This window comes from Syngnathus floridae, chromosome 18, assembly GCF_059516105.1.
Source record: "Syngnathus floridae isolate MCC-2025c chromosome 18, RoL_Sflo_1.0, whole genome shotgun sequence".
Taxonomy (NCBI): Eukaryota; Metazoa; Chordata; class Actinopteri; order Syngnathiformes; family Syngnathidae; genus Syngnathus; species Syngnathus floridae.
The window spans coordinates 7,156,488-7,183,264 of NC_142430.1; the positions used below are offsets into that span (position 1 = coordinate 7,156,488).

The 26,777-nt window shown below is 44.6% G+C and overlaps 3 protein-coding genes across 6 annotated transcripts in view; 1 reads left to right on the top strand and 2 right to left on the bottom strand.

Annotated features, from left to right (window-relative positions):
• Positions 1 to 89: 89 nt before the first annotated feature.
• Positions 90 to 11,251, bottom strand: LOC148382700 (protein tweety homolog 2-like). 2 transcript variants are annotated; one of them, XM_088360619.1, is made up of 14 exons: positions 10,832 to 11,251; positions 6,919 to 7,097; positions 5,567 to 5,678; positions 3,896 to 4,212; positions 3,124 to 3,196; positions 2,727 to 2,796; positions 2,604 to 2,659; positions 2,450 to 2,542; positions 2,291 to 2,383; positions 2,076 to 2,218; positions 1,826 to 2,011; positions 1,684 to 1,762; positions 1,273 to 1,299; positions 90 to 843 (listed from the first exon to the last, which is right to left on the bottom strand). In XM_088360619.1, exons 1-14 carry the CDS (start codon positions 10,958 to 10,960, stop codon positions 763 to 765), a joined length of 1,638 nt encoding a protein of 545 aa, XP_088216745.1. In that variant the 5' UTR covers positions 10,961 to 11,251; the 3' UTR covers positions 90 to 762. The 2 variants fall into 2 exon arrangements, with proteins under 2 accessions (XP_088216745.1, XP_088216748.1); XM_088360622.1 differs by lacking the exon at positions 1,273 to 1,299 and having other exon boundaries at positions 10,832 to 11,250.
• Positions 11,252 to 11,644: 393 nt separating this feature from the next.
• rpl38 (ribosomal protein L38) lies at positions 11,645 to 12,878 on the bottom strand. The gene is made up of 5 exons (XM_088360161.1): positions 12,801 to 12,878; positions 12,570 to 12,596; positions 12,001 to 12,061; positions 11,783 to 11,905; positions 11,645 to 11,714 (listed from the first exon to the last, which is right to left on the bottom strand). Exons 2-5 carry the CDS (start codon positions 12,570 to 12,572, stop codon positions 11,689 to 11,691), a joined length of 213 nt encoding a protein of 70 aa, XP_088216287.1. The 5' UTR covers positions 12,573 to 12,596; positions 12,801 to 12,878; the 3' UTR covers positions 11,645 to 11,688.
• A 618-nt stretch (positions 12,879 to 13,496) lies between these two features.
• Positions 13,497 to 26,777, top strand: part of sdk2b (sidekick cell adhesion molecule 2b) — a 126,056-nt gene continuing 112,775 nt past the window's right edge. Inside the window, exons 1-5 of one of the 3 annotated variants that reach the window (XM_088360158.1) lie at positions 13,497 to 13,577; positions 14,084 to 14,179; positions 14,245 to 14,329; positions 14,603 to 14,695; positions 14,774 to 14,970. The gene's annotated coding sequence lies outside the window, so the exon portion shown is untranslated. Of the gene's footprint in view, positions 13,578 to 14,083; positions 14,180 to 14,244; positions 14,696 to 14,773; positions 14,971 to 26,777 lie in introns of all 3 variants that reach the window. The other 2 variants (XM_088360157.1, XM_088360160.1) reach the window with 2 other exon arrangements.

Here is a 26,777-nt window from a genome sequence, read left to right on the forward strand (position 1 = left end):
AGTGGCAATCATATTGCATCATTTTTGCGGGCTTATTATGCCTTTAATTATTAAGAATTTTGAGAAGACAAACTGAAATTTCACGCACACAGTATCTAAAAACATATTTATTTAACACACAAATGGACACAAAATCTTTTTGGCCCCACACAGAATTAGGCGTTGTGCCTGAACACAGTGTGACATGCTGAAACAAAACTGCATTAATTATTATTATTATTACTCATGTTAATTCTTATTAGCCAACGCTTTCAAGAAGCCGTTTACCTGAACGTGGTGGTTAAAAGCAGCAGCACAACAGCTTCTGATGTCATACAAAAAGGGCAGTTAGTTGATATGCAAAGAAAAATATACATTAATGGCCCTCCAGTGAGTAGTAAAAACAAATAAAATTATATTTAAAAATGGCACAAGGATTAAAAAAATAAGTTGTACAAATCATTTACAAGCGTCTACACGTCGTGTCCGGCAGTTTGCACACATGATGAGTGTAGAGAATTAAAAGACACATATTCTAACAACTGAGAGGAAAAAGCATGTCAAAATTTTACTTTTTTAATGCACCTTGCTTGTTATTAAAAATGTTGAGCTCTTCAGGCTTCCGTTCATGATTGGCCTTTTATTTATTTTTTTGGAGGGGGGGACAAAAATGTGCACATTTGTGTCTTTCCTCACGTTTCAACGTCCATGAATTGTGTTCCCACCTTAGTTTCATGCTCACAACACAAAGGTGGCACTTCCCTGAAGAAAAAGTCTACAACTTCACATTTGGAAGTCGTTGCCAAAATGCCGACGCTGCTCCTCGGTCATGGACAGATAGGTGGCCCTCATGCTGGGGGAATACTACCAGGACACAAAATGACACCATGAGTGGATATACTTGCTATAATAATACAAACTGAACTTTTTTAAATAAATAAAACATATTATTATTAGTCGTGAAAGCTTAAAAAATAATAGCTTTGTCTTTGTTGAACCTGCTGAAGGTAATACAAATTAACACAATTATTTTATAATAATTCTAATTTGCGCTTCACATTCGTATATTCGTCCACCAGGTGGCGACATTTGTATTGGAAAGCATGTAGAAAGCCTTGCTGCTCAACTGAGAAGTGCGCGTCACGATCGATCAGTCTGGAAATTATATTATTCATATAATAACAAAATAGCAATAAGTGTGATCGTCATGCATAGTACAGCGACCCCCGGTGGCCATGCAAGGGGGGGCGGGAGAAGGAAGGGATGGAAGAGTAGAATGTAAACAAGACTTACTCGGACTCTACATGGCTGAGAGTATATCTTCAAAAGTTGATTGAAAAAAATGGAGAAGAAGAGAAATGACGGACGAACAAGCAAAAAAAAAAAAAGAAGCAAAAGAAGCTGTTAGCCAAAAAGCAACAAGCACAAAGAAGCATCGTTTGGAGAAGCAAAGCAGAATGCATGGCGAAGAGAGAGCAGATTGCGAAGAAATAGATTAAAAGAACTTCTTTTTCGTGACTGGATAAGAAAACGGAACCGATGTTGCTATATCTGAGTGAAAAGTTAAAAAAAAACATTGTGGTCGTCTCCCAGGAGAGTTTGACGCTAAACGATGTTCACCTTGCCATGAAATTTTAACCACGTTACTTCCCCTCCGCTCCATCTGCAAGTGTCCGCTTGCACGGAAAAAGGGACCCGATTTACCGAGGGTGGCGGCGAGCCTCGTCCAATCAGCGGAACGTTCTCAAAGCGAGGATTCCCACCGAACAGAGCCGTCTGGTTCCTGAGGGGGGAAAAACACCAAGTCAAAGAACATCACCATCATCAACGGTTTGGACGTGCTCACATGTAGTCGCCCATGGGGGTTCCGGACAGCGGGGGGGCGGGGGGCTGCAGGCTGTTCTGGCTGCCCATGCTGCTGCTATAGCTGCAGAAGCTGTGCACGGTGGTGTGGTTCCGGTTCTGCGAGCCCATTCGGTTCCGCCGCGGGTTGAAGGGGTCCTCCTCGTCCATGTCGTCGTAGTCTTGCTCGCTGAGGGCGATGGGGTGGATTATTTGCTATGTTGACCTCGTTGACCTTTGGACATCACACTGACCTGTTTGCAATCTGTCTCCACGCTCTGGGGATGGCGCAGAGCATGATGGTGAAGGCACAAGCCGTCAGCACGGAGAAGAGGCACAGGTAGAGCACGCCCTCCACGCCATCATAACACACGCCCACCATGGCGTCTAGGTAGTCCTGCAAACACGCGGAAGCATCGTGCCGTTACGTTTGCCGCGTTACCCTCCCTCGTTTTTCGCATGGTTGCACCTTATTGAGCCCCCTGCAGTCCAACAACGCTGTCAGCTGGTGCAGGCTGGCCTCGGACGAGTTGAGAACACGCTGGATGCCCACGAGGTCTCTCTGCGGTGGAAAACATCACTGCCGGTGCCAAATATGCACGTGTGTGTGTTCCTCTGTGTGTGTTACCTCCGCTGTGGGGAAGAGCGGCACGGCAAACTGCAGTAAACCCTGGATCTGGATCTGCATGGTGGTCAGAGATCTCTGGAAAAGTGTCAGAGGCTGCAAACAAGACAGAGTATTTGTTAAAAAAGAAAAATTGATTAACTATTATGATGCGTACCTGCTGGTAAGGGTTGGTCAGCGTCTGGTTGCAGTAAATGTAGTAATGAACGATTTCTGCAACAAAATGACGAGTCAGCATTATCGACTTGAGGTTTTGTCTCGGCGTTATTTTTATCCGTACCTGTGCCGACGACGCCTTTGATTTGACTCATGATGAACTTGTCAGGCGCCACGCAAAAGTCGCTCGTGCCCTAAAAAGAATGTCAAAACTGAAAGCCTGACTTCTCTACCTGGCATGTTTTCAAAACTTATTCAGATTGACACTTAATTACCATGCTACATGACTAGCATGCAAAGCGAAAATTAGCACGTCGACTAGATAAGCACGCTCCCACGGCGATGTGGCCGTCTGCGCTAAACGTTCACGCTTCAACTGACGAGACCTTTTCTCATCGTTTCCGTGGTTACGCGTATATCCCGCATTTGCCCGCAGGCACCAATTAAAAGTCAAACAATTTGCATTTTTTTAAAAAACTAATAAATAAACTTTAAACAGATGGCATGCCGGGCAAACTCACCACGGCGGCGGCCAATTCGGCTCCGAGCGAGGCCCAGCTGAGTATCAACGTCAGCACCCCGGACAGCATCATCCTGATTATTCATTCAAACACATATATAGATTCAAAGCGAGGTAGGGCGGACTAACGAAGCTAGCAAAAATGAGAAAATGATGAGAGTGAAGAAAAATCTACGAGATCAAGCTCAGATTTGGCACTTGGTCATTTCCTGTGGTGGTAAAACAGTGATGTCACTAGCCATAATAATAATAAAAAAAAAAGGAATGTAGCTGTTCTCTGCACCCTCAAGGACAAACGATGAGCTCATTGTAAGTGAACGAACCATTAAAACAGGAAGCCCGAGTCCTTCGGAGGATAACTCGAGGTCAATGGAGTGCTAATGATACCGTTGGAGAGGAATTGGGTGATGCTAGCTGGAGAGTTGAATTCCTCCCTTGACGAAGGGGCTTGGAGATAAACGTGGGGTGGCGGCGGTTTGTGTTGTGGTTAGTAGGCCGTGCGTAGTTGAGCGATTGAGGGCGACAGGGGGATGCGTGGCTGGATGGACGGACGTTCCGGTGGATTTCACGCCCCTGTGAACTCTCTCCCCAAAGGAAGCGAGCGCTGCGCATCGGTGACTCGGCACGCTGCTAACTCGAGGCTAAGTGAAGGGTGTGAGCTAGCTGCCTCTGTCTACAGTGATGGAGACTATAAACAACAAAAAGTGGTATCGGCGGTTTCTATAAGTACCCAATACCAACCCAATACTCGCCCATCCGAGTGTTGGACTCACGTGGTGAGCAGCCAGCGAGACTGCTTGGCGAGTCCCAGACAAGCTAGCAGGCAGATGATGAGGTCAAGGATGAGGAGCAGCAGGTAGGCCAGCCACCTGTAGTACTCAACGCTGGCTGAGACTTTGGCCACGGACGCCAGGTCCATGTCGGCCTGGGTCCAATCCGGCAGGCCCACCAGCTGCTTGATGACGTTGTCGGCCATCTGCTGCATGAACTGCAGCGTCTGCACGTAGTCGCCGCGCGTGGCGAAGATCTCGTCCAGCCGGGCCAGGTGCTGTTGTAGCCCGCTCTTCATGTTGCTCATGGTGGTGCTCACCTGCAGCTCACGATGTAAAAAAAAAAAAAAAAAAACACCACGATAAGATGGATGGTCCACGCCTGGAGCCACATGCTGCTTCACCAGACATCATTATCCGGCCACATGTAGCAGGGGTGAGATTGATATGATGTTTACCGGCGTGTGCCGGCGGCTAATGACCCTTTCAAGGAGGACGGCAAATGACCAAATTTACTCGACCCGAGCGCTTTCCGGACTTTAATTATTACGCCTGACTTTGCTCGGAGGGAGCGCTTGTTTACGAGGAAACGGCGAGACGCGATAATTAAAAAGGCTACTTAACGCTCCCCTTCAGCTGTGGGTGCTTAGCGCCTAATGGAAAGGCCGCTCGTATTGTTGTGTGAGGTATTACTTGCTATTCTCGTCGTGTAATTATAAAATAAATAGATGTAAATATAAATAAACACAAATGGTCATTCTTCTCAGCGCTCATTTTCTTAAGAGCCATATCATCTCAATTAATGGTGGGCTGATGTTTTGAATTGCGCTGTCGCCCTCTCGTGGTGAGAGTGTGAAACACATGCTTAATCGTAAATATAAATATTTTAATTTTGTATTAGCATTTATAATAGTTTTATATTTATATTCATACTGGCCTGGTCCATAATACCTCCGCCGCCCCGAAAAGAAACGAAACTCATCGTTGCCGGTCCGATTGCAAATAGTACAAGAAATTACAAAGGTGTTTGACAATCAGGGAGAGCAACAACATGATTCTCGCGGATGGATCCAAGTTTCCCAGTGGATTAACATCTGAACGTGGTGATTGAAGCAATAATTGGCAGCGTGTCAGGTCCGGGCGCAAAGCAATTTAGGGGGAGTGATTTTTATCTCCAGAAGCCGTAAACAAACAAAGAAGATAAAGAAAGCCGAAACATCAAGTCAATCGATGAAACCGGGCTGATTTTTTTCAAATTTTCCAGGGATGCTCCCCCCCACACCTTCACTTCCAAGAGAGTTCATCAACATATCTTCCAGACTGTGGCCAATCAAGGTCTTGCCTCCTTCATAGCAGGTCTACAAAGAAGTCCGGCCTCCGTTCCCCTCTTGTTTCCTGGGGGGAACCGGGGCACACTGGGCTCTTTGTCTCGCTCGAGAAGAACTTCTTAACAGTCTATGGACCGCGTGCGTGCGATGCCGTCCCTTCAGGGAAGCACTGAGCATGGGATTCCCAAATAAAGAACGTCACATCCAATTATGTGCCGGGTGAAGTTCACACAAGCTGTTTTGTGCTTTTGCTCCATTGACAAAAAAAAGGAAAAGGGTGGGGGGGGTCGGTGGGTTTTGGTTCTAAGAGTTCTCATTTGGAAAAAAATGGCTACGCTGCACCTACCAAGTTGTCCACGCCGCCTAGCGTGTTGTTAGCGTTGTACAGCGAGTACGTCAGCTGGTAGATGCCGTCGTTGGTTTCGCTGTTGCCGTAGAAACCCACGCCGACGGCCACGCTGCGAGAGAAACACAATGATCTGTTTTTATTTGTCATTTTGGATTGACAAGCACAATGGCTTTTATTATGACTATATTTGTATATCGGATGGACGTAACATCAATAAATCACAATATTTTTGGAGTCGAAAATGAAAGCCATAAAGAATTGCTTCCCCTTTGTTCATCTGCTTTTATGCACATCCGAAAAATGCTCAGGCTTAACTCCAGGCAAAAGTCATTATTCAAGATTTTTTTCTTAATCCACCACTTTTTTTGCCTCGTGTGTGCTTTCCTAGCCGGAGTCTAAGCCAAAGAGAAAGAACATCACAGACAGTGCACAACTGTCACGGCGATGGATGACAATGCAGAAAAAGAATTTCGGGAAAAACTCGCGACAGGCTAATACGAACCGACTCGGGAGGCTTTATGAAATATTTAAGTTTTGACCCAAACTGGCAGTTGAACTGATGAGTAGCGTAACTGCTACTGGGCTGTTTGGAGACTGTCCTGGTTTTGGACACAAAATAAAAACATAGGTGTCAAACATAAGGCCCGGGGGCCAGATACGGCCCGCCGTGTTATTTTATGTGGCCCGTGAAGACAAATTGTGCATCAACTTCATGTGTCAATACTAAAATTACTTTTACAAATAGAGATTTTGCTAGCATTTTTTATTACCATTCATTTTTTTAAATCCGAATGAAACTATGATAAATTGCGGCCCGCGACAAAAATGAGTTTGACACTCCTGCGCCAAAGCAACTCAGCAATTACCAGCAGCAAATTGATGAATAATTTACTGCCGCTGCTTTTACATGCCGTGTCTTTAAAGGTCACAAAGAAAAGTAGAAGGGCAGGATTAAACGACAAAAAAAAAAAAAACATCTGAGAACGCAAAGCAAGAACGAAACATGACCGTCACATGGTTTCGAGCGGGGCCTCCGCCGCACAACTTTCAATTAGCTACTTCGGACAAAAGAGAGAGAGAGAGCGAGAAAGAACGAGCGGGATGATGGAGCCGCTCATCTTTTGTGTGAAAACAAAACATATTTTCATTCTGTGAGCTCACAGCTGCCATTGTTGATTCCGGAGGTGTACCTAATGAAGCGTCCAGTATGGTTAAACATAATTTTAATCCGACCGAGGAGACGCCGGCTGTCTATTGCGATGACCCCGAGGGGCAAGAGAGAAGCGTGGAAAGAAAAGGGCGTGCGTCGCATTTGAAGTGTAAATCGAGGAGGAAATAGAATAAAGTACCAAGTGAGGAGGCCCGCGGCAACGGCCGACCAGGTGACGCAGCACGACGTCGGCTTCTTCGTATCCTCGTCGCCGTCGTCATCCTTGCGGCGGCAGCACAGGCAGCTCAGGTAGACGGCCAAACACAGCAGGTTGACGCCCAGCGCCGTCGCCGCCACGCAGCCAAGAAACAGCAGAGACTGAACGAGACCAAAAACCAAACCTGGTTCATCATTCAAATCAAAAGTTTTTAATTAAGTCATCAAGATTGGGTTTATTTTTTTTGTTGGAAGAATACAGCGGCAGTAAAAAATCTATCGGGATTTCTTTGTGTGAGTTACAGTAATGATCAGTGAGGAAGACAGCCAGCCGTGATCATCTCCACATCTGAGGGGGGCTCCCAGAAACAAGGCCAAGTGCTTACTGGGGGGGCTCTCATCTTCCCTGCCAGCATCTTCGCCTCCAGCTGGCGAGCAGTCGCTGCTCTTCAGCAGCTCTGCTCTTCCTACAAATCCCCCCGCCGACACCCTCCTCTTCCTCTTCGTCCCACCTTCTGTGAAAGACGGGACGAAAATAGATCGTCCAATGCGAGCAGATGGGTTGAGCACCCCCCCACACACCCCGCCCTTCTTCCATTTCCTTTCTCGTGCGTCTAACATTATTTGCCGAGCCATATGTTCCCATGGTGAGTGTCATGCATCCTGTATAAGAGTCGAGCGGGATTAAAACCCCCAAATAGCGAGAATCCGCTGGATTACGCCGACCCGAAAGTGAGAAAGAAAAGACAAGGAGATTTGAGAGCAGAAGAACCACGGAAGCTCGTTTCTGCTCCATCTGTCTCATTTCACGGCTATGATGTCGACCTCGTCGACTTTCAACATAAATCAATTAAACGCCCTTTGTGTTATATTGTGGGTCTAATTGACCCATAAAAACCTTTTGTGCGGAATATATAAATATCCATGCATCCATTTTCTTGTCCCCACGGGGGTCATGGGCGTGCTGGAGGCTATCCTAGCAGGCATCGGGGGACACCCTGAACTGGTTGCCAGCCAATCGCAGGGCACACAGAGACGAACAACCATTCGCACTTGCACTCACACCAAGTTATCAGTCGGCCTACCAAGTATGTTTTTGGGAGGAAACCGGAGTGCCTGGAAAAAACTCACGCGGGCACGGGGAGAACATGCAAACTCCACACAGGGAGGGTGGAATCGAACCCGCACCTTCCTAACTGTGAGGCGGAGAATATATAAATATATATATATTAAAATGCATTTGCAATTTGCATAACAATGCAGCGGGTCACATTGACCCGTTAAATAAATATGACAGCATGCACCTCAATGGAAATAATCAAATCTCAATTTTATTTGTAGTTTAAAATTAGTCTCTCAGCTTGACATCTGGACTTTAGCCTGTCTAACCGCCGCTTCTCTTTGCCCAACTCAAACATGCAACGGGTTAGATAGACCCATAAAACAAACACGAGGGCAGGCAGACTGTAAGATGGTTAAAAAAAGCATTTAGGGTGGAAGGAGAACTTTGGTTTAAACATTGAGTGCATCGCCATGGTAACGCGCAGCTCGCCGAGTGAAAAGGGGAACCAGAAATGTCTATTTAAATGGAGCAGCATGTGACGGGGCCGCTTCAATGGCCGTCTTGTGATTCCCCGCAGCCAAGGGGATGCGGAGAAAGAAGGGAATGTGATGGAATGGAAGGGATGGAGCTCTCTTTGGAGCTGATCTCAGCTGTCAAAAGAATAGTTGACATCCTCTTTGTTGTTGTTCGGGAGAAGAAGAAGAACTATTTTCGCAGGACAATTCCCAAGTCGTTGATGTTAGCAACGGCTCTTTTCTCCAGCTTGTAATGGCTTGTAAATTATGTAGCAGGAAAGGATGTGCTAGCAGAGTGCAGAGACGTACACGGCCCGGACGCCATCCTGCATGGAGCACTTACAAGAATTCCGACCTTCCGTTAACTTTCACCACACCATACGTATTTTAGTATCACACATTTAATAAGCTAGTGAAATCAATACTTAAGAAGTGATGATCATCAATACATAAGCACGCCATCTGCTACGCCGCTTAAGTCGCTTGCAAGTGGAATAACACCAGTGCTAAATCTGTGACGAGAAGAGCAGCAAGTGTGGACAGTGACATTCCCTCTCTGTGACAGGAGCTAAACGGGTGGCGAGCGGGTCATAGCACGGCTGTGGAATTCCCCTCTCCTATTTTTTTTTAGTCACGGGAAAGTCCCCAAATTCAATTTCACGTAATTATAAAATTGGGCAGTTAGCTGTCCTAAAAATGTCATGCAATATCGGGTACTTATGGAGACTCCCGATACCAGCCACCGATACTACGGCGGAAAAAAATGGCTTTCCTCGTTGCCACCAGTAAAGTGCTAGATGGTAATATCGGCTCACATTTTTTGTTTGTCTCTTAAAGAGCAGTATGACATCATCACTATAGGCCACAAGAGATGTAAAGCTCCGACTACAAGTGAGTGACAAATGGACTCTAACTGCCATCATTAGAAGGAAAACTGCCCCTGCCCTTCCTCCAATCATCAGTCTCAGCTCTCGTCATCCTCTGCGACGCTCCGCTCGATGCCTCGGGGGAGGAGGGACGGTACGAGAGTCTTTTTTTTCCGGCACAGTGCGCTCGGCCGGGATGCCATTAAGTCCCAGTGAAGCAAGCGTGCTCGAGTTGGGGGAGGAAGGAAGTCGGAAATGTTAGCTTCAATGCGACACAATTTGTTAAGCGTAATTTAACAATTTTTTTGGAAGGAGATTCTTTCTAGGAACGTTGACAAATCTCCCGCGACCCACACACTGTGACCTCGGGGGGGGGGGGGTCTACAACAAAAGAACAGGCAGAGATACAACCCTGCCCCCATCAATGGAGTGGACCTTTTTGTTGGTTTTGCCTCAGGAGGTCGAAGGGCTGTGTTGTTTTGCTCCTCGTAGCCACCACAGAAAAAGATGCTAAGGCTCGTGGTTGGCCTTCAAATAAAGTTTCTAATCTCATTTTAAATTCTATTCCTAGTTCCTATTCCTCGAGGGCCTTCCAACTGAAATCGCAAGGAATCAAGAATTTAAAAAGTGTATTCAATTGTGATTTCAAAGTGATTTCAAAACAAATCAAAATGACATCTAAAGGAATGGAAACGAACATTTGGAGCAATACGACATTGTCCTAAAGGTTAGACAAATGTTTCCTCAATTTAGAAGTTTTATTTTGCATTTTAAATGTTTTATTAATTTGGGGGAAAAAAATCTGCGATGTCGTGAAGCCATGATAAACGAAACGTGAAGTAGCGAGGGATCACTGTAGTAGTGGGATCATGCCTTGCTCGTTAGCTGTGAGCTAAACTGCATTAATTAAAAAAAAAACATTGTTGGGAACTTGACTAAATGGGAAGTCAAATGACTTCCAACCTGTCCACCTAACATCTTCTTTTTGTGGACCAGCAACTTTAACACCAATGGGTAGGCAACCCTGCAGTCATGTGACCCTCTGCTATGTTGTCCCCTCTTAAATTGAATTGAGGGCCCTTATTAGGTCAAACAAAAAACAATAACGTCACATGGCGCACTGCCTTGGCTATTATACAATACAATGTGCATTATACCAGTCGAGACACAATATTAGGGACACCAGTCTGTTTATTGGGATTCAAATTAGAGTTCGGTGAGTTTTTGTTCATATTTATACCCTCAAAATATGATTCTTTACAGAGAATAACGATCATATTTCATACCGGTACTTTACATTCAGGCATTGGACATGTTAAATTTATGGCAAGTTGGAAATCACGATTAAATTTTGAACTGGGGGGAAAAAATAGCGTTACTATGTGCACAGGTGTACCTAATGTACTGTCCGGTTTGTGGGTGTGGATATTCTACTGGTACCCCGGCACTGACCTGCTGGTAGTTCTCATCGTCGGGCTTGAAGCTGTTGTCCACGGGCTGCAACCTCAGGTTGACGTGCGGGAAATTGTGCAGCCAGTAAGTCCACCACGGCGCGATGTAATCCACGCGTGCAGAAGACATCCCTGAGAGATGCAATATAATAAAGCAGCACCCCAAAAAGTTCAAAGCGCCCTTGTCAGTCTTGTCTCGGGTGAGACAAAGGCGGGGATGTAAACATGCTTCGTGCGTGGTGGTGAAGGCACGCACTTCTCCTCCACGGGAGTCCAAAACACACAGGAGAATGTTCTGATCCGGCTGAATCCCACACTTGTTCGGAAATAACGAGCAGCGATGGGCTTTTGTATCTCGTGTTTGGATCCACGATGCGCGTCCACCAACCAGCAGGAGCGCGCATTGTAACACGCTTTGAGGCGAAACACGTGACGCGATAGGGGAGTTTCACGGACTACAGACGAGGTGCTTCATTTGGGCAAATTGTAAGAAATGTTACTTTGCTGCTATCTAGCGGACAACTAGGAAAATGACAGGTCAATTGTCACGTTCAAAAAAAGGCAGTTTGGCTTGAGCCTTTGGTGCCCTCCAGCGGACAAAAGAGGACATGACAGTCAATTTAAAAACATTGCTGCGGGGCGTTTATTTACAAGTTAATTCACTTATTTACTTCCAAGCCAATTTATTTTTTTTCTGTATCCAGTAGAGTTACTGACTCCAAATCACCTCAGTGTGAAACTAATAATTATATTTTATTACAGCAACACAAAATAACATCAGCACAGACAGAATAAACAAAAGCACACAAATATCTTGAGTTTTCCAATGTTTATTACAATTTTCTGTACATAACAAATTTACTTCAGCTCCTTGACAGCCAGACCTGCAAAGAAAAAGGTGAGCTCAACCAATGTGATGGAACAAAGTCATTTTGTGCTCATTAACACTAACCGGGAGGAAGTGACTGCTTGAGTTTCTCGGCCTTCTCCTTGTCAGTGATGACCAGCGTGTACAGATATCTGCTGCAGCGCACCTTGAACTTGACATTGTCTTTGTTCTTCTTGATCTTTACGGCTGTGGGCACACACAAAAAGGTTTATAACCTCAAACAGGCTTTAAAGAGGCAGCACTTGTAATTGTGGGTTTTAAATATTGTGTTCTATACATACACTTAGCATCCTTCCTCCTGGCTGTGAGCAGGAAATCTTTGATTTCTTCAATCTTGCGAGGCTGCAATTAAAAAACATTGAATTAAGGGGACAGCTGTGACATTTTATTTCCCACAGAACATAATGAAAAGTCATGGATGTCAGTGGACCGGTGGAACTGAGCTTTCTGTGAAAGTCCGAAAGTCAGCACTTGGTCCGTTATTACTCTGGCAAGTCGAAAATGCATCACGGGCACAGCAGCCTGAGATGCTTGGACGGCTTGCTCTTGATTAGATTGATGGAACATTTTTTTTTTTCTAGAAACATAACTATCACTGATTTTAAAAATGTGAGAGCTAATAGGAAAGTAACAATGGGTGTTTTGCAGGTTGACAGACCAGCCTGTGCTGTCGCGTTCGGATGACGTCATACAACACACAAGACACCATAGCTTAGCTCGAGTGTTAGCTTCGGTTTATTGCCGCCGGACAAAACGCTAAAAGTCTCGCCTAAAACTGAAATTATATTCCCGTTCATGCACCACACATCGAGCTAATACTACTTTAAAAATGACATTTTGGGTTCCTTACCATGGCGCCGTGTCAGCGGACTGCACGCTGGGGGAAGAACAGAAAGGACACGGAGTCAGACAATCGGGCACATTTTAACACACAAACGATTTATGGAAGAAATGGATGGGTCAAAATGTGGCTAAGAAAAGGTGTTTTTATACGATATAAACGTGGGGATGTCGTGAGTTTTGATATAAAGGGATGGATGAAGATTGTAAATGGATGTTTGTGTTAGAATGTTGCTCTCACCCGGATTAGCAAAGAGAAGATGAAAAAGAGGCGGTACTTCCGGTATAGCGCAGTTTTAATACTGCAGTAAGGCGAGCGCAGAGGGTCAAAAATACTTTATGAAGGCAATAGCGATAAATACAAAGTTGTGTTCCCTTTTCACATATAATAGCTGCAATTAATATTATTGTAGTAATGTTATTTAATTGAAAAATATTAAATTTACATTACCACAACACAAATATTTAGATTTGTCCATAGATATTAGCATGAACCCCATTTAGTCTCCATTGCAATTGCTTTAGTAATTCCTGCTTGTCTGTTTGTTCTCGAGGATTCCCACTTTCTGACTTTAAAGTCAGAATTGTTCTCAGAATTCTCACTTTAGATGTAGAATTCTGAGAGTAAAGTCAGAAAGTGGGAATTCTCACTTCAAAGTCAGATTTCTGACTGTTTTCCTCAGAATTCTGACTTTAAAGTGAGAATTCTCATTTTTGAATAAGAATTCTTTAAATCAAATTCTGAGGAAAAAAGTCAGAATCCTGTCACCCATCCTTTTTTTTCCCTTCACTGGCCCTAATCCTCTTCCGTAGAAAAGCATACTAAAAAATGTTATAATTTTTTTAAAAAAATGTAAATTAAATGATCTCAAAGTAAGGGGTGGAGCCTACGACACCAAAATAAAAACAAACAAAACGGTAATCTCGCTTCTGATTTGTCTCGCGATACTCAAGTTAGGCGGTAGAAATGGTTAGCGTAGCAGCTGGCGTCACTGACAAGATTCCCGGGTTCTGTCAGGTTTGTAAATCGCGGTCATTCTGGTCACCGGAAACATATTAAGGCATACCTTTGGTCATTAGCCATATTAAAATTTTTTTCTATTCTACGAATAGGGCTTAATCAAATCCCTGAAGTTTATCAAAAACTGTCCCGGCGGGCGGGCGGGGGAATGCCCGCGAGAGTCGGCTAACGTTGCCCGGCCAGCTAGCCGGCCGCTCCCCCCCATATATAAATAAATAATTTTCTCAACGGATTTACACGATTTACGAAAATATTTTCGACGGAATAATAATAATTACTCACATTGCCCTTAAATTTAAACATAATTGATTTCTTTTAACGGTAGTATATAGGCCTAATTGGGGCGCCCCGAAACGGAATCAATTTTGTGACGTCATATCTGGGGCGCCATGTTTCTTCCCCAGGTTCAGGCTATATATCTCTTGTCCATAAAAGGTGTTGTGTTATTTCTTTTTTGATATTGTACATTTACTTTATACTAAATCAGTGCCTGCGTTATACAGGTTGACCAAAAGTACCCTTTAAGGTTGTCCTGGACGTCACTATGCTGTGTGCAAAACTTGAAATCCCACTGTGAGGCCACATTGAGACTGAAGACGGTAACTTTTTTCAAGTTTTCTATTTTGTGTCAAAATAATCACCGGAAATCAAATCCCGTCTGAAGGAAATGCCACTAAATGCCACATTGCTGAGCCCACCAGATCCAGGATGAGCTGCTTGAGGCTTCAGCATCCATCTTGCATTGTAAGGTGAAAGCTACAAGTACAATATATTGCAATACTTACAGATGAGGACAAAGAACTGTCAAAAATGAGAGTTGGTTGGTTGCTAATTATTTGATCATTGTAATTTTGCCTCAAAGAGGCTTCAGAGCGCCACACCCCGTATAATAGATTGCATAGAAATGCTTCAAGCTACCCAAGATGACCTTCCAGAATGATTCAGATGATGACTTAAAAGTTCTCGACAGACTGAAGAAGTGATGAAAAAGTAACGATGCATCTGTCTCATATGACATTGAGATAACTGATGCTGAGTATACTGAGCTGACTCAGCACATCAGAAGGAAAACGAATCGTGCCAACTTTCCCACATTGATGTGAACACTTGACCAGGTGCCCATCGGCCATTTTACTAAATATCAACAGTCTCTGTTGAGTCTCATTATAACACCAACCTTTGACCTCTCGCAGCGTCGAGAGACTTTTCTCTGCGACAAACAGGAGCCATACCCACCTGTGATAATCCATGCAGAACAAATGCATCAATAATTTGATGCTTGAGAAATGATTGACAGCTCTGATGATGATGATGATGATGATGATGATGATGATGATGATGATGACATAATCAAAGTCTTGAACACAAAGCCGAAAAGACTTCTGTAATGGTAAGTCAGTATTTTTTGTCTAACAAAAGAGCTACATTTAATTTTAGTCAGAGTTATTTCAATATACAATGTCAGGACAGGAGAAATAAAAAATGAATAAATACAAATAAAATTAAATCAGGCACACCCTGATTTTCCAGGCCTTGCCCATTAGCCATATGCTGGTTCCACCACAGAGCATCTTTGAAACTCTCAAAGATACCCTGTTGTGTTTTCTGAAAGGTTGCAATTATGCTTCTTGACACGAGAGGGCAGTATTGAAATGCATTTATTTTCCCAGCTCAAATGAGGCAAAAGTGTTACGTTTTGATGTCATAAAAAATGAAAATAATCAGGAACTTAGCTAAAAATGCAAATGAGATAATTTTAGACATCATGTGTGAAGTTCAATTAAATTTTTAGAACAGACATGCTATAGAAACTTAAAATGGAATATAGTCCTTGTAGAAATCATTTGGGGGAGCTGTGGCTTCATTTTGTGAATTCTGCAAGCCATGCCTGTTTTGAGTGTTATTTTTGAACAAACATTTGCTGAGTAAATGAGTCAGCCTGCTGCAGCCAAACATGAAAATAATAATTATGACCATTACTTCCCCCGCACGGGGACACCAATCAAGAAGTTCACTTGATATTCTTCAGCAGACATTTTGCTTCCAATTTTGTTAATGCAGATCAAAATGCACGGCCAGTGAGTCCTAATACTCCATTTGGATAAAAAGTAAACAAACACTCATATGTGCCCGTCAAGGGAAATGAAGCTTACTTGTGATTTCCTCTCACTTTGTCAATATTTGAAGCACCCCGCCTTGAAGAGCACAAAGCAAATAAGCGTCTGATTTTTGGCAAGCTGGCGAGATTGTCGTCAGTATGTTTTCCATACAAACTTAAGGCGTGACGAGAAGAGGGAAATAAAACGATAAACTCCATAAGCAAGGTTGAAAATAGATTCTCCGTCTCATTTCTCCAATGGGCCCCGCAGCCACATTGGCACTTAATCAGGGTACTTAGAGAACTTATCTCTCTCTGTGATATCACCCGTTGCCCTAAGAATTCATATTAACATCTTTTGCTTTTTTTTCATCATTGCCTAATTACCAGCAACCAAGAGAAGCTTGAAGGCACGCGGGTATTAAAGAGGGGGGACTAGTGATCCAAGTGAAACGATAACAGCGAGATATTGAAACTGCTTGGACATACCAAGTGTGAAAAAGCTGCGGAAAATTTGAGCCCCCTTTTTTCACGTACAAATAGTACCTAAAAAATCGATTTGAGCACTGTAATAATTTGTGCTTTACTTTTACTGTAGCTAATTAGTTAGCATAGCGTAAGGATATGCAGTCTTAGCGTGGGGAAAACCTGACCTACTTTTATCACTGACATCGCAAAATGGACGTTTTGTATGGTGTCAATTGCCGTGACCCCCCCAGCGAGATGCGACTAAAGAGTCGAGAGGCTGAAGTAGCCTCGGATGTCGGACGGGCATTATAATTGCCCCTCAACTGAGCGCTGTCCCACCCGATCTAAGTCTCTCCTCAGAGCTGCTGTGACAGGTGCATGGCTTCTCCATGAATTATGGAACACCCCCGTGGGGCAAACGGTGGTCCGAAATGCAGCGAAGGGCCCGGTAGCCTTCATCCGTGTGACATCCTTCATTCCATACAAATTCAAGTGACAGCGCGGCTGTCCTTTGTTAGTTTGCTGCCAAGGTCGAAGTCTTCAAATTTGAAAAACCGCATCGAGACAAACTTCGAAATAAACCCACAGGTCATTTAAAAAAATTGACCTTGCTCCTAAATATGTATGCAATTCTAGAAATAGAAAAAAAAAAGATCTGCAAAGTTTAACAACACATGGAGGGAAACTGTTTATAATGAAATGATCTTACAGTCAAGCTATGCTAACAGAATGCTACGCAATAATCAGCGATGCTCAAAGGGGAAGTTTTGGTTACACGGTGTTGTCGTGGTTGAACGTGCAGGCTGGGTAGGTGATTAAAAAGCCATTAGCCGAATGATTCTGGCAGGTAATTCACCAAGCAGTCATCAGAAAACCCAGTTAGCGTCCAGGAGAGGCGAAAGAAATGACTCAGGAAGAAATTATATTAAATTGCTTGTGCGCCCCAAAAAAAAAAAATCCCCTCCTGCTAAATCACTGTCATTCCCTAAGATTTCATTTGTATCACTTGGCAGGGAATGTAACGGCAAACTCGTACGTTCAATGGAATCATAACACAAAAGCGCAAGTCCGGGGGAATAAAAAAAATCTTCGAGCCGTGACGCTTATTGCGTTGATGTGATTTTTCTAATGTGTATTCGTACTCTACATTGACCAGCATCTCTGCTTCTGTTCTAATCTATTTCCATTCACGCCTTATTTGCTTCCATCTTTCACTCCGAGCTCCATTATCTTTGGAAATTGCCTCCCGCTGTTTGACAATATGAGGCCGCCAGCCAAAACGTGCGACGCCGTCGTGGCGCAGCGGAATCTTCCGCGCGGTCACGCCGCCGTTATGCCATATTTCCCGACATGTTTGTAATAAACACACCGGAGGCGGGACTTCTCGGTAGTTAGAAGCAAAGGGACGCCAATAAAGCCAAGACAAGTTAAAAAGATCAAATACAAGATGATGATGAATTTAGCGCCGCTCGACAGCTAGGGTAAACTCATCCCAAAGTGTTAGTGGTTAGCTTAAAGCTAATTGCTTGAACTCACAGAGCAATTGGCAGCGTTCTGTTTCAGATATCTCTCAAAGCCCCGAGGCTGAGCTTCTTCTCTCCGTCTCCTTTATTTATTTATTTCTTCCAAGAGTCTCGTCTGGGCCAATTAGAGCTGCTGTAATTCATAACTTTGACTTTTTTTTATATTCCACATCCTTCTCACTGGCTCGCTCTGGACTTTGAAGGTGGAGTCCAAGCAGCTCACTCGCCGTCTTTGAATTATATTCCGAAAAACGCCCCAAGATTTCAGCAGTGACGTTATTGAAAGCCGCAATGACAAAACTCTCACGACAATTAGTATGGCGACCAAGTTACGCCTTGCCGCCTTATCGCCTGAATCCCACATAGTATTCATTATCTCCTCTTCTTATTGCACGTCGGCGCTCGCTATCTTCACTCCCATTAACGCCGTGCCTGTAATTGCATTAGTGGCGACAAAAGAGGGATACACACGTGTGTTGCGTGCTCTGCGCGCTAAGTCGCTAGTTGAATTTTAATTGTTTTGGTGGGGGGACAATTTTGGCAATATTTGTCTCTGGTTGGCGCATTTCAAATCCGACTATCAGCTCAACCTGATTGATCATGTTTGAAGGTAGAACTGTTTGGAGCACAAACGCAAAATCCCCGAGCCGCTAGCGTTCTCATTTTCAACCGAGCTCAACTTCTAAACGATCACCACTTTGTAAGTCGACTAAAGCTCGTATTTACAGGTAAGGCGGCTTTTCACCAAAACGCCGCTTTTCTTAAGATACTCGCCTCGAAGCGGCGCTGCTTTGCCTCGCCCGTGACCGCACGTATTTCCAAGGTCCAATCGGATTAGAGACAGCGAGATGGTAGAATTGAAATAGTCGGTACGGCGAAACGGCTCGTGATCCTCAGACGGCATTAACCCGGCCCACTGTGGAGGCACCGTGGTGCTGCTGGAGTGTGGAAGAGATCATGGAGTGGGCGAAAGATAGAGGGGGGGGTCCTCCTCTGTGGTGCCATTGTGATCCGGCTAGATCAATCTGAGGAATCCCCGCAGAGCGCTTACTGGGAGGCAATCGGAGGAGAGCGCTAGTCTGGCCTTTTCAACAGATGAACTCAGTCACAGAATTTTGGACAGGTGCTCGTAAGCTAGGCTACAGCGCCGCTCTGTCCCCCAGCCGTCCTTGAAATCGTTCCATCGGCAGGACAACTCGTTTCCTCTTTGCGCGGATACCGATGCCCCGCTGAGACTAATTTCTCCATGAGAATAAAAAGCATAGATATTAGCATGTGGCGCGCCGCCGCGCGTTGGCTCTCCAGACGATTTCCTGCCAGTTGTTCCCCCCGCGGCGTCCGCCAGACGCCATTTTTATCTCCCAAATATCCGAGTAATAGAAAAAGGACTCAATTGCGCGCCGAGGGGGCTGACGTATGAAAGCACCTCACTTGACCGAGACTTATTACCGGCGCTTTGGTGAAGTGATGTCTTCTCGATATTGCGTCTGATAAGATGGCAATTTCAATAAGAGGCTTGGCCGCCTTGTGCACCCCCGGGCTGGGAGGCCGGACTAAAAGGGATATATTTCACCAGGGCCAACTTGATCAAATTAGCATTTGCAAAAAGTCAGATCAAAGCAGTGTTGCCAGGGCTTCACGTAAGAACTTTGCTCCATTTTGAAGGCGGGGAAGGTAGTCTCATGGTCGGAGTCACATCTATTTTCCACCTCGAAAGAAGATGCTGCAGTCTTTATTGTACTCCGTGACGGTGGCCGCGGGCATTTTGGCGATGTGCACAGCCCCAAATTAAGATGACAGGCCTGATGGTGAACAGATCACACAGCTTATCAAACCCAAGATGGTGTGTGTGTGTGTGTGGAATGACAAACTCACAGAATATGTGTAACGGGGTCCGCCGCAGACATCTGTATCACGCTCGTCTACAGCTGAAGTGAGCCGTGTCAACAGTGACGGGGTGGAAAGACGCCATAAGTCAGAAAAATGTCATGCGCAAAATACATGATTGGCTTGTTTGCTTTCAAAATCCCAAAATTGGTCTCATCGTATTCTCCATGTAAAGAAATGGAAAGGCAAATTCCTAAAAGGTAAGAAAAAAACAAAATCACAGTCAGTGTGGGTTTCGTGTAACTAACAAATCCAATTAAAAAATGACAAGCTAAGAAACCGAATGACAGATTCATGATAAGATAAATTAACCGGCAAATTTGGACTTACTCAAATTTTCACGCTGCCGTCAAATGGCAGCAATAAACAGTAAGAACGGCGATTTTTTTCTTTTTTTTTTCTTTCTTACATCATCTGCACTGAAGAAAAAAAAAAACGGAGTCAGTGTTGCTTTTCGTGAAACCAAAGAAATCCCATTGTCTCCGAACGAGTCCACATGGTCTAATTACCCAGCTCCAACTGACAACAACAAAACGCTCACCCGCGTGACCCGTTTCCTCCAACCGAAAAAATGAACTTTTTTGCAAACTCTCAGCTGGCGTCGAAACTTGGATCATCAGACAGCTGTATAATTAATCGCCAAAGCCAAGAGGAATTTATTAGAGCGTAAAGGTCACGCTGAGATTTGGGTATATTTATATATATATTTTTTTGTGGTGGGGCAAGACGAGAAAAATAAAACCAGTCCATCTTATCACATATGCATTGTCTTGTGATGGCGGTGAAATCACATCAGGAATAAACACAGTATGAATTTTTAAGAGCTGATTTCCATTCTTGCCGTCCACTGACCTCTGCTAATCTGCAGAGGTGAATATGAATTTTTTTCTTCCTTTTTTTTTGCGAGACGCGCCCGGGAGGCACAGGTGTTGAATAGGAGCGTATGTATATTTCATTAGCGACCCGCATTTTGATTTGATGCGCCTCGCCGCTATTAAATGCCGCCCGCTTTGACGCGGCAACAAAGCAAAATGAAGCTAGCCGTTAATCCCAGGTGAAGAATTTTCATTTTTTTTTATACTGGTGGTCACTCGACGAGATTTACCCAAGAGGGTTTTATGGAATGGAAAACTTAAGAGAGCATAAAACAGTTTCCCAAAGTATGGAAATTAGCCTTGGATGCGCGGCGGCAGCGCTGACGTCGGATCCTTGACATATTGATCTGCGTTTAGTTGAGATGCAGCACTTCATGCGCTGTGGGCGAAGTGGATGTCTTATTAACGGCCGTTCCAGCGCCAAGGTCTTTCAGGGATACATATTAACATTGGCCTCTACATTATAACGCATGCAAAGAAAATAAATAACTTAAAGAAGTCAAGTTTGTTGTTATGACGGAGTCTGCGCGGACTATTCAATTTGTCAAGGACCTGCTTGAAGTTGTCAAAGGTGACGTTTATTCCAGTGACGCACAAAAAAGATAATTATCACCATAATTACGTATATCAATCGGCGTGTGTGCGCTTATATAAAATTGAAAATTAGCAAACTAGCTAACCAATTTAGCACCTTAACTTTTTTTTTTTTTGCTGCGGTAAGTGAGTTTAAGCTGAAAGTGCTCTCGTGCAAGCTACAACAAAGGTCAAGCGTGTGAATTATTAAAAGTCTTTTTCTGGCCTCGGTGACACACTCCATCGTTTCCAAGACAATTTGCTCGCCGCCATGTGTTTTTCAATCACGTTTTGATACCTTCAGGGATTCATTACTGCTCGAGATTCCTCGCCGCTCGCACTCCGCCCTCGGAGCCTCGTTGAATTTTTTACAAGCCCGCCACATCTGCCCATGTTTCCGCTGCCTTTAAATTGGTGGCGCGCTCCGCGTTACCTTGCATGCACGCTTTTGTATCTATACATAATAAATGCAGCGAGATGCGGCCACGTCTTTCGACTTTGTTTTCCGGACGGGCTCAAAGTCATCGCTGTGATTTGACCATCTCTCCTTTCTGTCCTCTTTGCATTACAAGTGTAAAAATAAGCTAATCGCTATTATTATCCACCACTAATTACCCGCCATCCGAGCTGGCTAGCAAACGAAGCCGCTCTTTCGGAATTGAATAGCCAGAGCGCATCTATGTGGCGATTGATTGATTCACGCGCTTGGCAAAGGCGCGAGAGCCAATCATTACTGTCGAGTGGCTGAGCGATGACCTCTTTGCACGTTGTCATACGCGATGCATAAATGCATGCGCATTACCTGCAAATGCGATCGTGACAAACGATCGCCCGTTTCCCTCTTTGCAATGTGACGGCGTGAAGGAAAGACACACAACTCGATAATATCCGCCTAACAATTACAACAACCAATGGGATGTTTCAGTCTCGTTATTTATCCTTGTCGAGGAAATCATAAAGAGTCAAAACATGAATTCATTTTTTTTTCCCCCCATTTATTCAGACGCCATAATGACTTTAGATTTGTTTCCCGTGTGAACACGTAAAAATTTATTTCTATATACATTCAGGGTTGGAAGTAGTAGCCTGAAGGTTACTAGCTTAATGGAGCTTGTTTCTGAAGATTTGTTTATAATATTTAGTAAAGGCCTTCTATTGCATTGACTTGTTCATTCCACATCGTATTGTGAGTCTGTTCGGTCGCCGCATCAACGAGGAATGTCAAGGATTACGATGTACAGTAATTGGTTTAATTAGCGCCACGGTTAACTACTTTTAAGTTTATACCTACAAAATGGCTGCTTCAAAGCAAAATGGCCAATTTGTCTTAAATATAAAAATCTCCATTTCAAAACACGTTGGGGATTTGTCCCCTGGTAAGCGTTCCAGGTACTTGAAGACCAACGTGGATGTTCCAAATGGAGTTGCTAACATCTCTTACAAGTGTGTGTTAATTCACATTGACGTTAAGGATAATTGCTAGCGAGCGTTCCCTCTTTCTCCTTTAAAGTAAACGTCAGTCATCATTAGCAGGCTCATTTGTCCAGTCCCCTCGCCAGCCCCGACAGCGGCTCGCTGACCCTTGCTCTCGGAGCACCCGAGCGACCCTTTCAAGACGGCTTATCGCTTATGAAAAATGACTTCTTAAGAAACCCGATGTGACACATTATCTCAATATTAAACGGGAGTCTGAGCGAATAATAAGTTTGCCTTATTAATGGAGGTGCGAGAGAGGCTAAAGGAGCTGCCAAGCCAAGTTAAATGCCGCCGTCAATCCCGCCGCCGCCGGCCTGCCGCAACGTCTCACCTTGCCTGGCGTCACGCTATTTATAGAAGCATCAGTGTCCCAGACCCGATGCCGGGTCATTTTCTTCGGAAACGTCGTCCATACAAAACGGAGATGAGAACGATCAAAAAGTCACCTTTAACCCTTTCACAGTGTCCGTCAAAGTCCGACCCCGAGTAGTCCCATTAAGCTAACACCTCATGCTAGCTTGTATCTCTAACATACCTATTTTCAGAAGACAATGAAATATTATTGGGTAGTCTAAATGTCAATCACCAAGATAGCAAAGCATCGCAGAGTTCCCGGGGATCGTCAATCTTAGGTCTACCCCGAGGCCGCCTCCTAAATATCTCACCGGGGAGTCGTCCTCCGCCCTCTGCCTGAGGCTGCCGACCTTTTTCCAAAGGTCACTCGAATCATTCAGTGTACTCGGCCGGGGAAAGAAAGTGCACCCACGATGTAGTGATCATGACCTGGGGTCGGAAGTCAACATGATCAATATTCAATACTCCTTGACGTCGAGTGACGCTCGGTTGATAGCCACCCAGCGTCAATGTTAGCGCAGAAACCGACATTGTTTCCAAAATGAAACCCGAGCATCCGGAACACGTCTGATCTCACGCCGACGCTTGTCGGAGCCCGGCGAATTAGACTCAAAGATAAGAGAAGAATTAGCAGTTCATTTGCGGCAGAATTAATCTGTTTCCAGCGCCAATCAAAAGCCGCAAGCGGTGTCATTGTCGCCGCTATCTCGCCTCCCCAGATAGTCGCGGGTCACTCGGTAGGATAAGATTTTTAATTTGGTCACAATGACGGCAGTATCTCGAGCGATGACACACACAATGGGAGTCTTTGTAGCGGCGAGGGGGCTCGCTCGCAAAATGGCAAGCTACCGTCTCGGGAGAAAAATCAGACGGCGGCGCGGTCGTCTTTTCACGCCGACGAAGGCCACACAACAGCACGAGTGTAATTGGAGCAGCAGCCGTTTGATAGCCCGGAATTTAATCGCGGATCATTAATGCGCTGCCATTTAAAACGCCTCGGCATCCCCGGAATATAGAGAAGGTGACATTTAAAAAGCCCCCAGTTCTCCGACCGATGCCAAATATTTTGCAAGTCGCTGCAAATCAATTCGCTGATGAGTTGCCTTGAGATATGAACGGCACAATTACAACGGGGGAATTAGCCGCAAATGAATATCCACTTTGGCAAGGAAGCGCCGCCGGCTGCTGTTTTTCCTCGATTGACATTTTCTACAGCTTTTCACGTCGAGAGCCGAGACCTCGTACCTTACATTAAACAAAACATTCAGCCTCGCCTCATACATAACAAACGCTCGGCGCCGCAGAAAACAAAGACGGCAATTTCATTCGCCAACACGTTTCCTGCCTCTCAATGTCAGCTTCGCTCCTGCTGCGGACCAAATCAGGAAATGATGTCCGTACAGCACACCTGAGGGATATTGCAGACACTCATTCAAAATAACGCGTTCGAGAGATTTAAAAAGATGCGGTGGGCAAACAGCCGAGAACGTTTGCTTAGTTGGAGGAAAAACAGTCCCGCGACACATGGGTCTGGATTCGATTGACTTTAATGAAAAACAAACAAAAGCAAAACCACTCATGAATTACAAAAATGCTCGAAAATGAATTCGCTAAGACCGACTGGCAACACGCGACCGTTCGTTTTCCTCCAGGGAGATACTCGATACAAAAACAAGGCAAAGGACGACTCCTAGGGGTCTTTCAGAACTCAGTCGGAGAAATTCAAATTTGGAGGCGCGACAAATCAGCAATGACCTTTTTTTCGTACAGCGCCGATGTTAACGACGTGCGACTAGGCTGCGCATCCGTTACCTGCAAACTTTACCCGCTCATCAATTATGCCGATTTGTTAGCGCCGCTCGAATTCTCCCTATTAGCGTGCCGCGGCGGCAAACAAAATGCATTAAGATTAATCCCAAGCACCTGCCACAGAAGAGGGCGAGCCTTCATCGTGTCGGGTCGAGGATTAAAGCAGAATTGATGGCGTACGTGGGCGGGGAAATAAGTACGTACACGGGCAGAGGCCACAACGGCGCGATTTACCAGGCTGAGTTACCGCGGCAAACCTTTGGACGCGTTTTAATTAGCAAGCATTTAACGGCGTTTTTCACGTCGAGTAAGGGGGGGGTGATGAATTGCATAATTAAAGGGCTCACCGTGTAAATCAACGACGGGGACAGGAACGGAGAAGCTAATTACACATGCGGCATTGTTCCAGTGTTTTGGACACCTGTTGAATGTATGGTTAGCGAGGGGCAGTAGTTAGCATGCTAATCAAGCTGCAGACGTGAAATGAATGTATTTCTCCAAAAGTTATGATTTCAAATGTTTACATACTTATGAAATGATATGAGGTTGAACGCTGAAAGGTGGCAGTTCTTGGGCGTTCCTCAAGGGTCACTACTTTGACCCCTTCCGTTCAGCCTGTATATGCTAAATGTAAAAAACGAATTATTGTCTAGAGAAGCTCGTCGGGACATAGTATGTTCTCTCAGCCTTGGCTCAGTTTTTTCTTTTTTTTTTTTGGGAATATTTTCTGACAGTGGTTCTAAAGTGCCCTGGACCAGATTGCTACCGATTGCCTCGAGGCCGTCGCAGACGTTTTCGCTTAGCAAAGTCCCGCCGACGCAGCACACGAATCACTCCACTAAACAGACTGTGACGCCTAATGTCCCATTCCCTCTAAACGACCCGTCGTCTGTTTTACATGCCACCGTAGCGCAGCTAAACACCTGCCGAGCACTCGGGACGACGCTCGCTACAAGCGCGTGGCTTTACCTAGCCGCTCTCCATTAAGACGCCCAGCATGTCTAATCGAACCCAGCGAACGCCATTGACGCTGACTAAAGGTCATTTCAGGATTGGCGAACATTTGCTCCCATTTCTTTAAACACTCTAATCAAAGCACAAAAAATGTGTGTACGTTTATATTGCGCAACCTTAATGGACTAATTGGGCGAAGGGGTTGATTTAAATGTATTAAAATGATTTTTTTTCATGGCCTAAAAACAACCGACACCCCTATTAAATTAGTCTCAGTCAGCAATTAATCCACATTTCTTTAAAAAAATGAGGTCTTTCGTTCACGAGAGACCCTTTAAGACTTCCAGCGTTCAGCCGGCGAGGGAGATACAAGCAGTCAGAGGGGGAAATTAGACGAGCCGTGTTCCGAGAGTCAACCTGAAGTGAAAGACTTTGCGCAAATATCACAGCGTGACAAATCACAGGCGCTCTCGTTACGGCGGCGGCGGCGGGATGAGTCATGAGCTCACACTTCCTGTCACTTGCTCTGAAGCTGAGGAGGAAGATGATAAAGAAAGAAATGTGCTCATATTTGACGTCTTAATTATTTTGTTTTGTTTTCAGGCATATTCATTCCAAGCTGTTTCCATGTAGGTAGCTCCCATTAGCTTAACTAGCTTGTGGAAGAAAAATGAAAATAAACATAGCTTGGCTGCCATTTTTGTCTCGTCAGAGTTGACACAATAAGGATGCAACCAAAGGAAATAAAGTATGTTAATCGTCTTTAATCGTGCCAAACATCAAATGCTTCACAGGCGAGTGATGTTAATTGGTTTTCTTTTCAGTGAACTTCACAAAAAGTCGGCTGAAAATTCCCGGGAGATCTTTTATGGTTAAATAACTGCTCAACATACTTCTTTAATAAGCAAACCTAAAATAATATTCGTCTCTCCTCACGCTCTTAAATTATTAAACTCTGTCCAGCGGCTATGTAGCCAAACTGTCGTGTACAAACTATCGAAAGTCCGCGTAAAGCGAGCTGACCGAAGCCGCCGAGCAAAATCCCGTACTTTGAATGGAGCCTGAGGGCTTTGATATCAAACACTTTCAAAAAGCACGTCGCTTAAATGAAGGCAAGACGAGATTGTCTATGCCTTCACCAATTTGAATTGACTCATCTTGAGACTTGTTACGGAGGTTT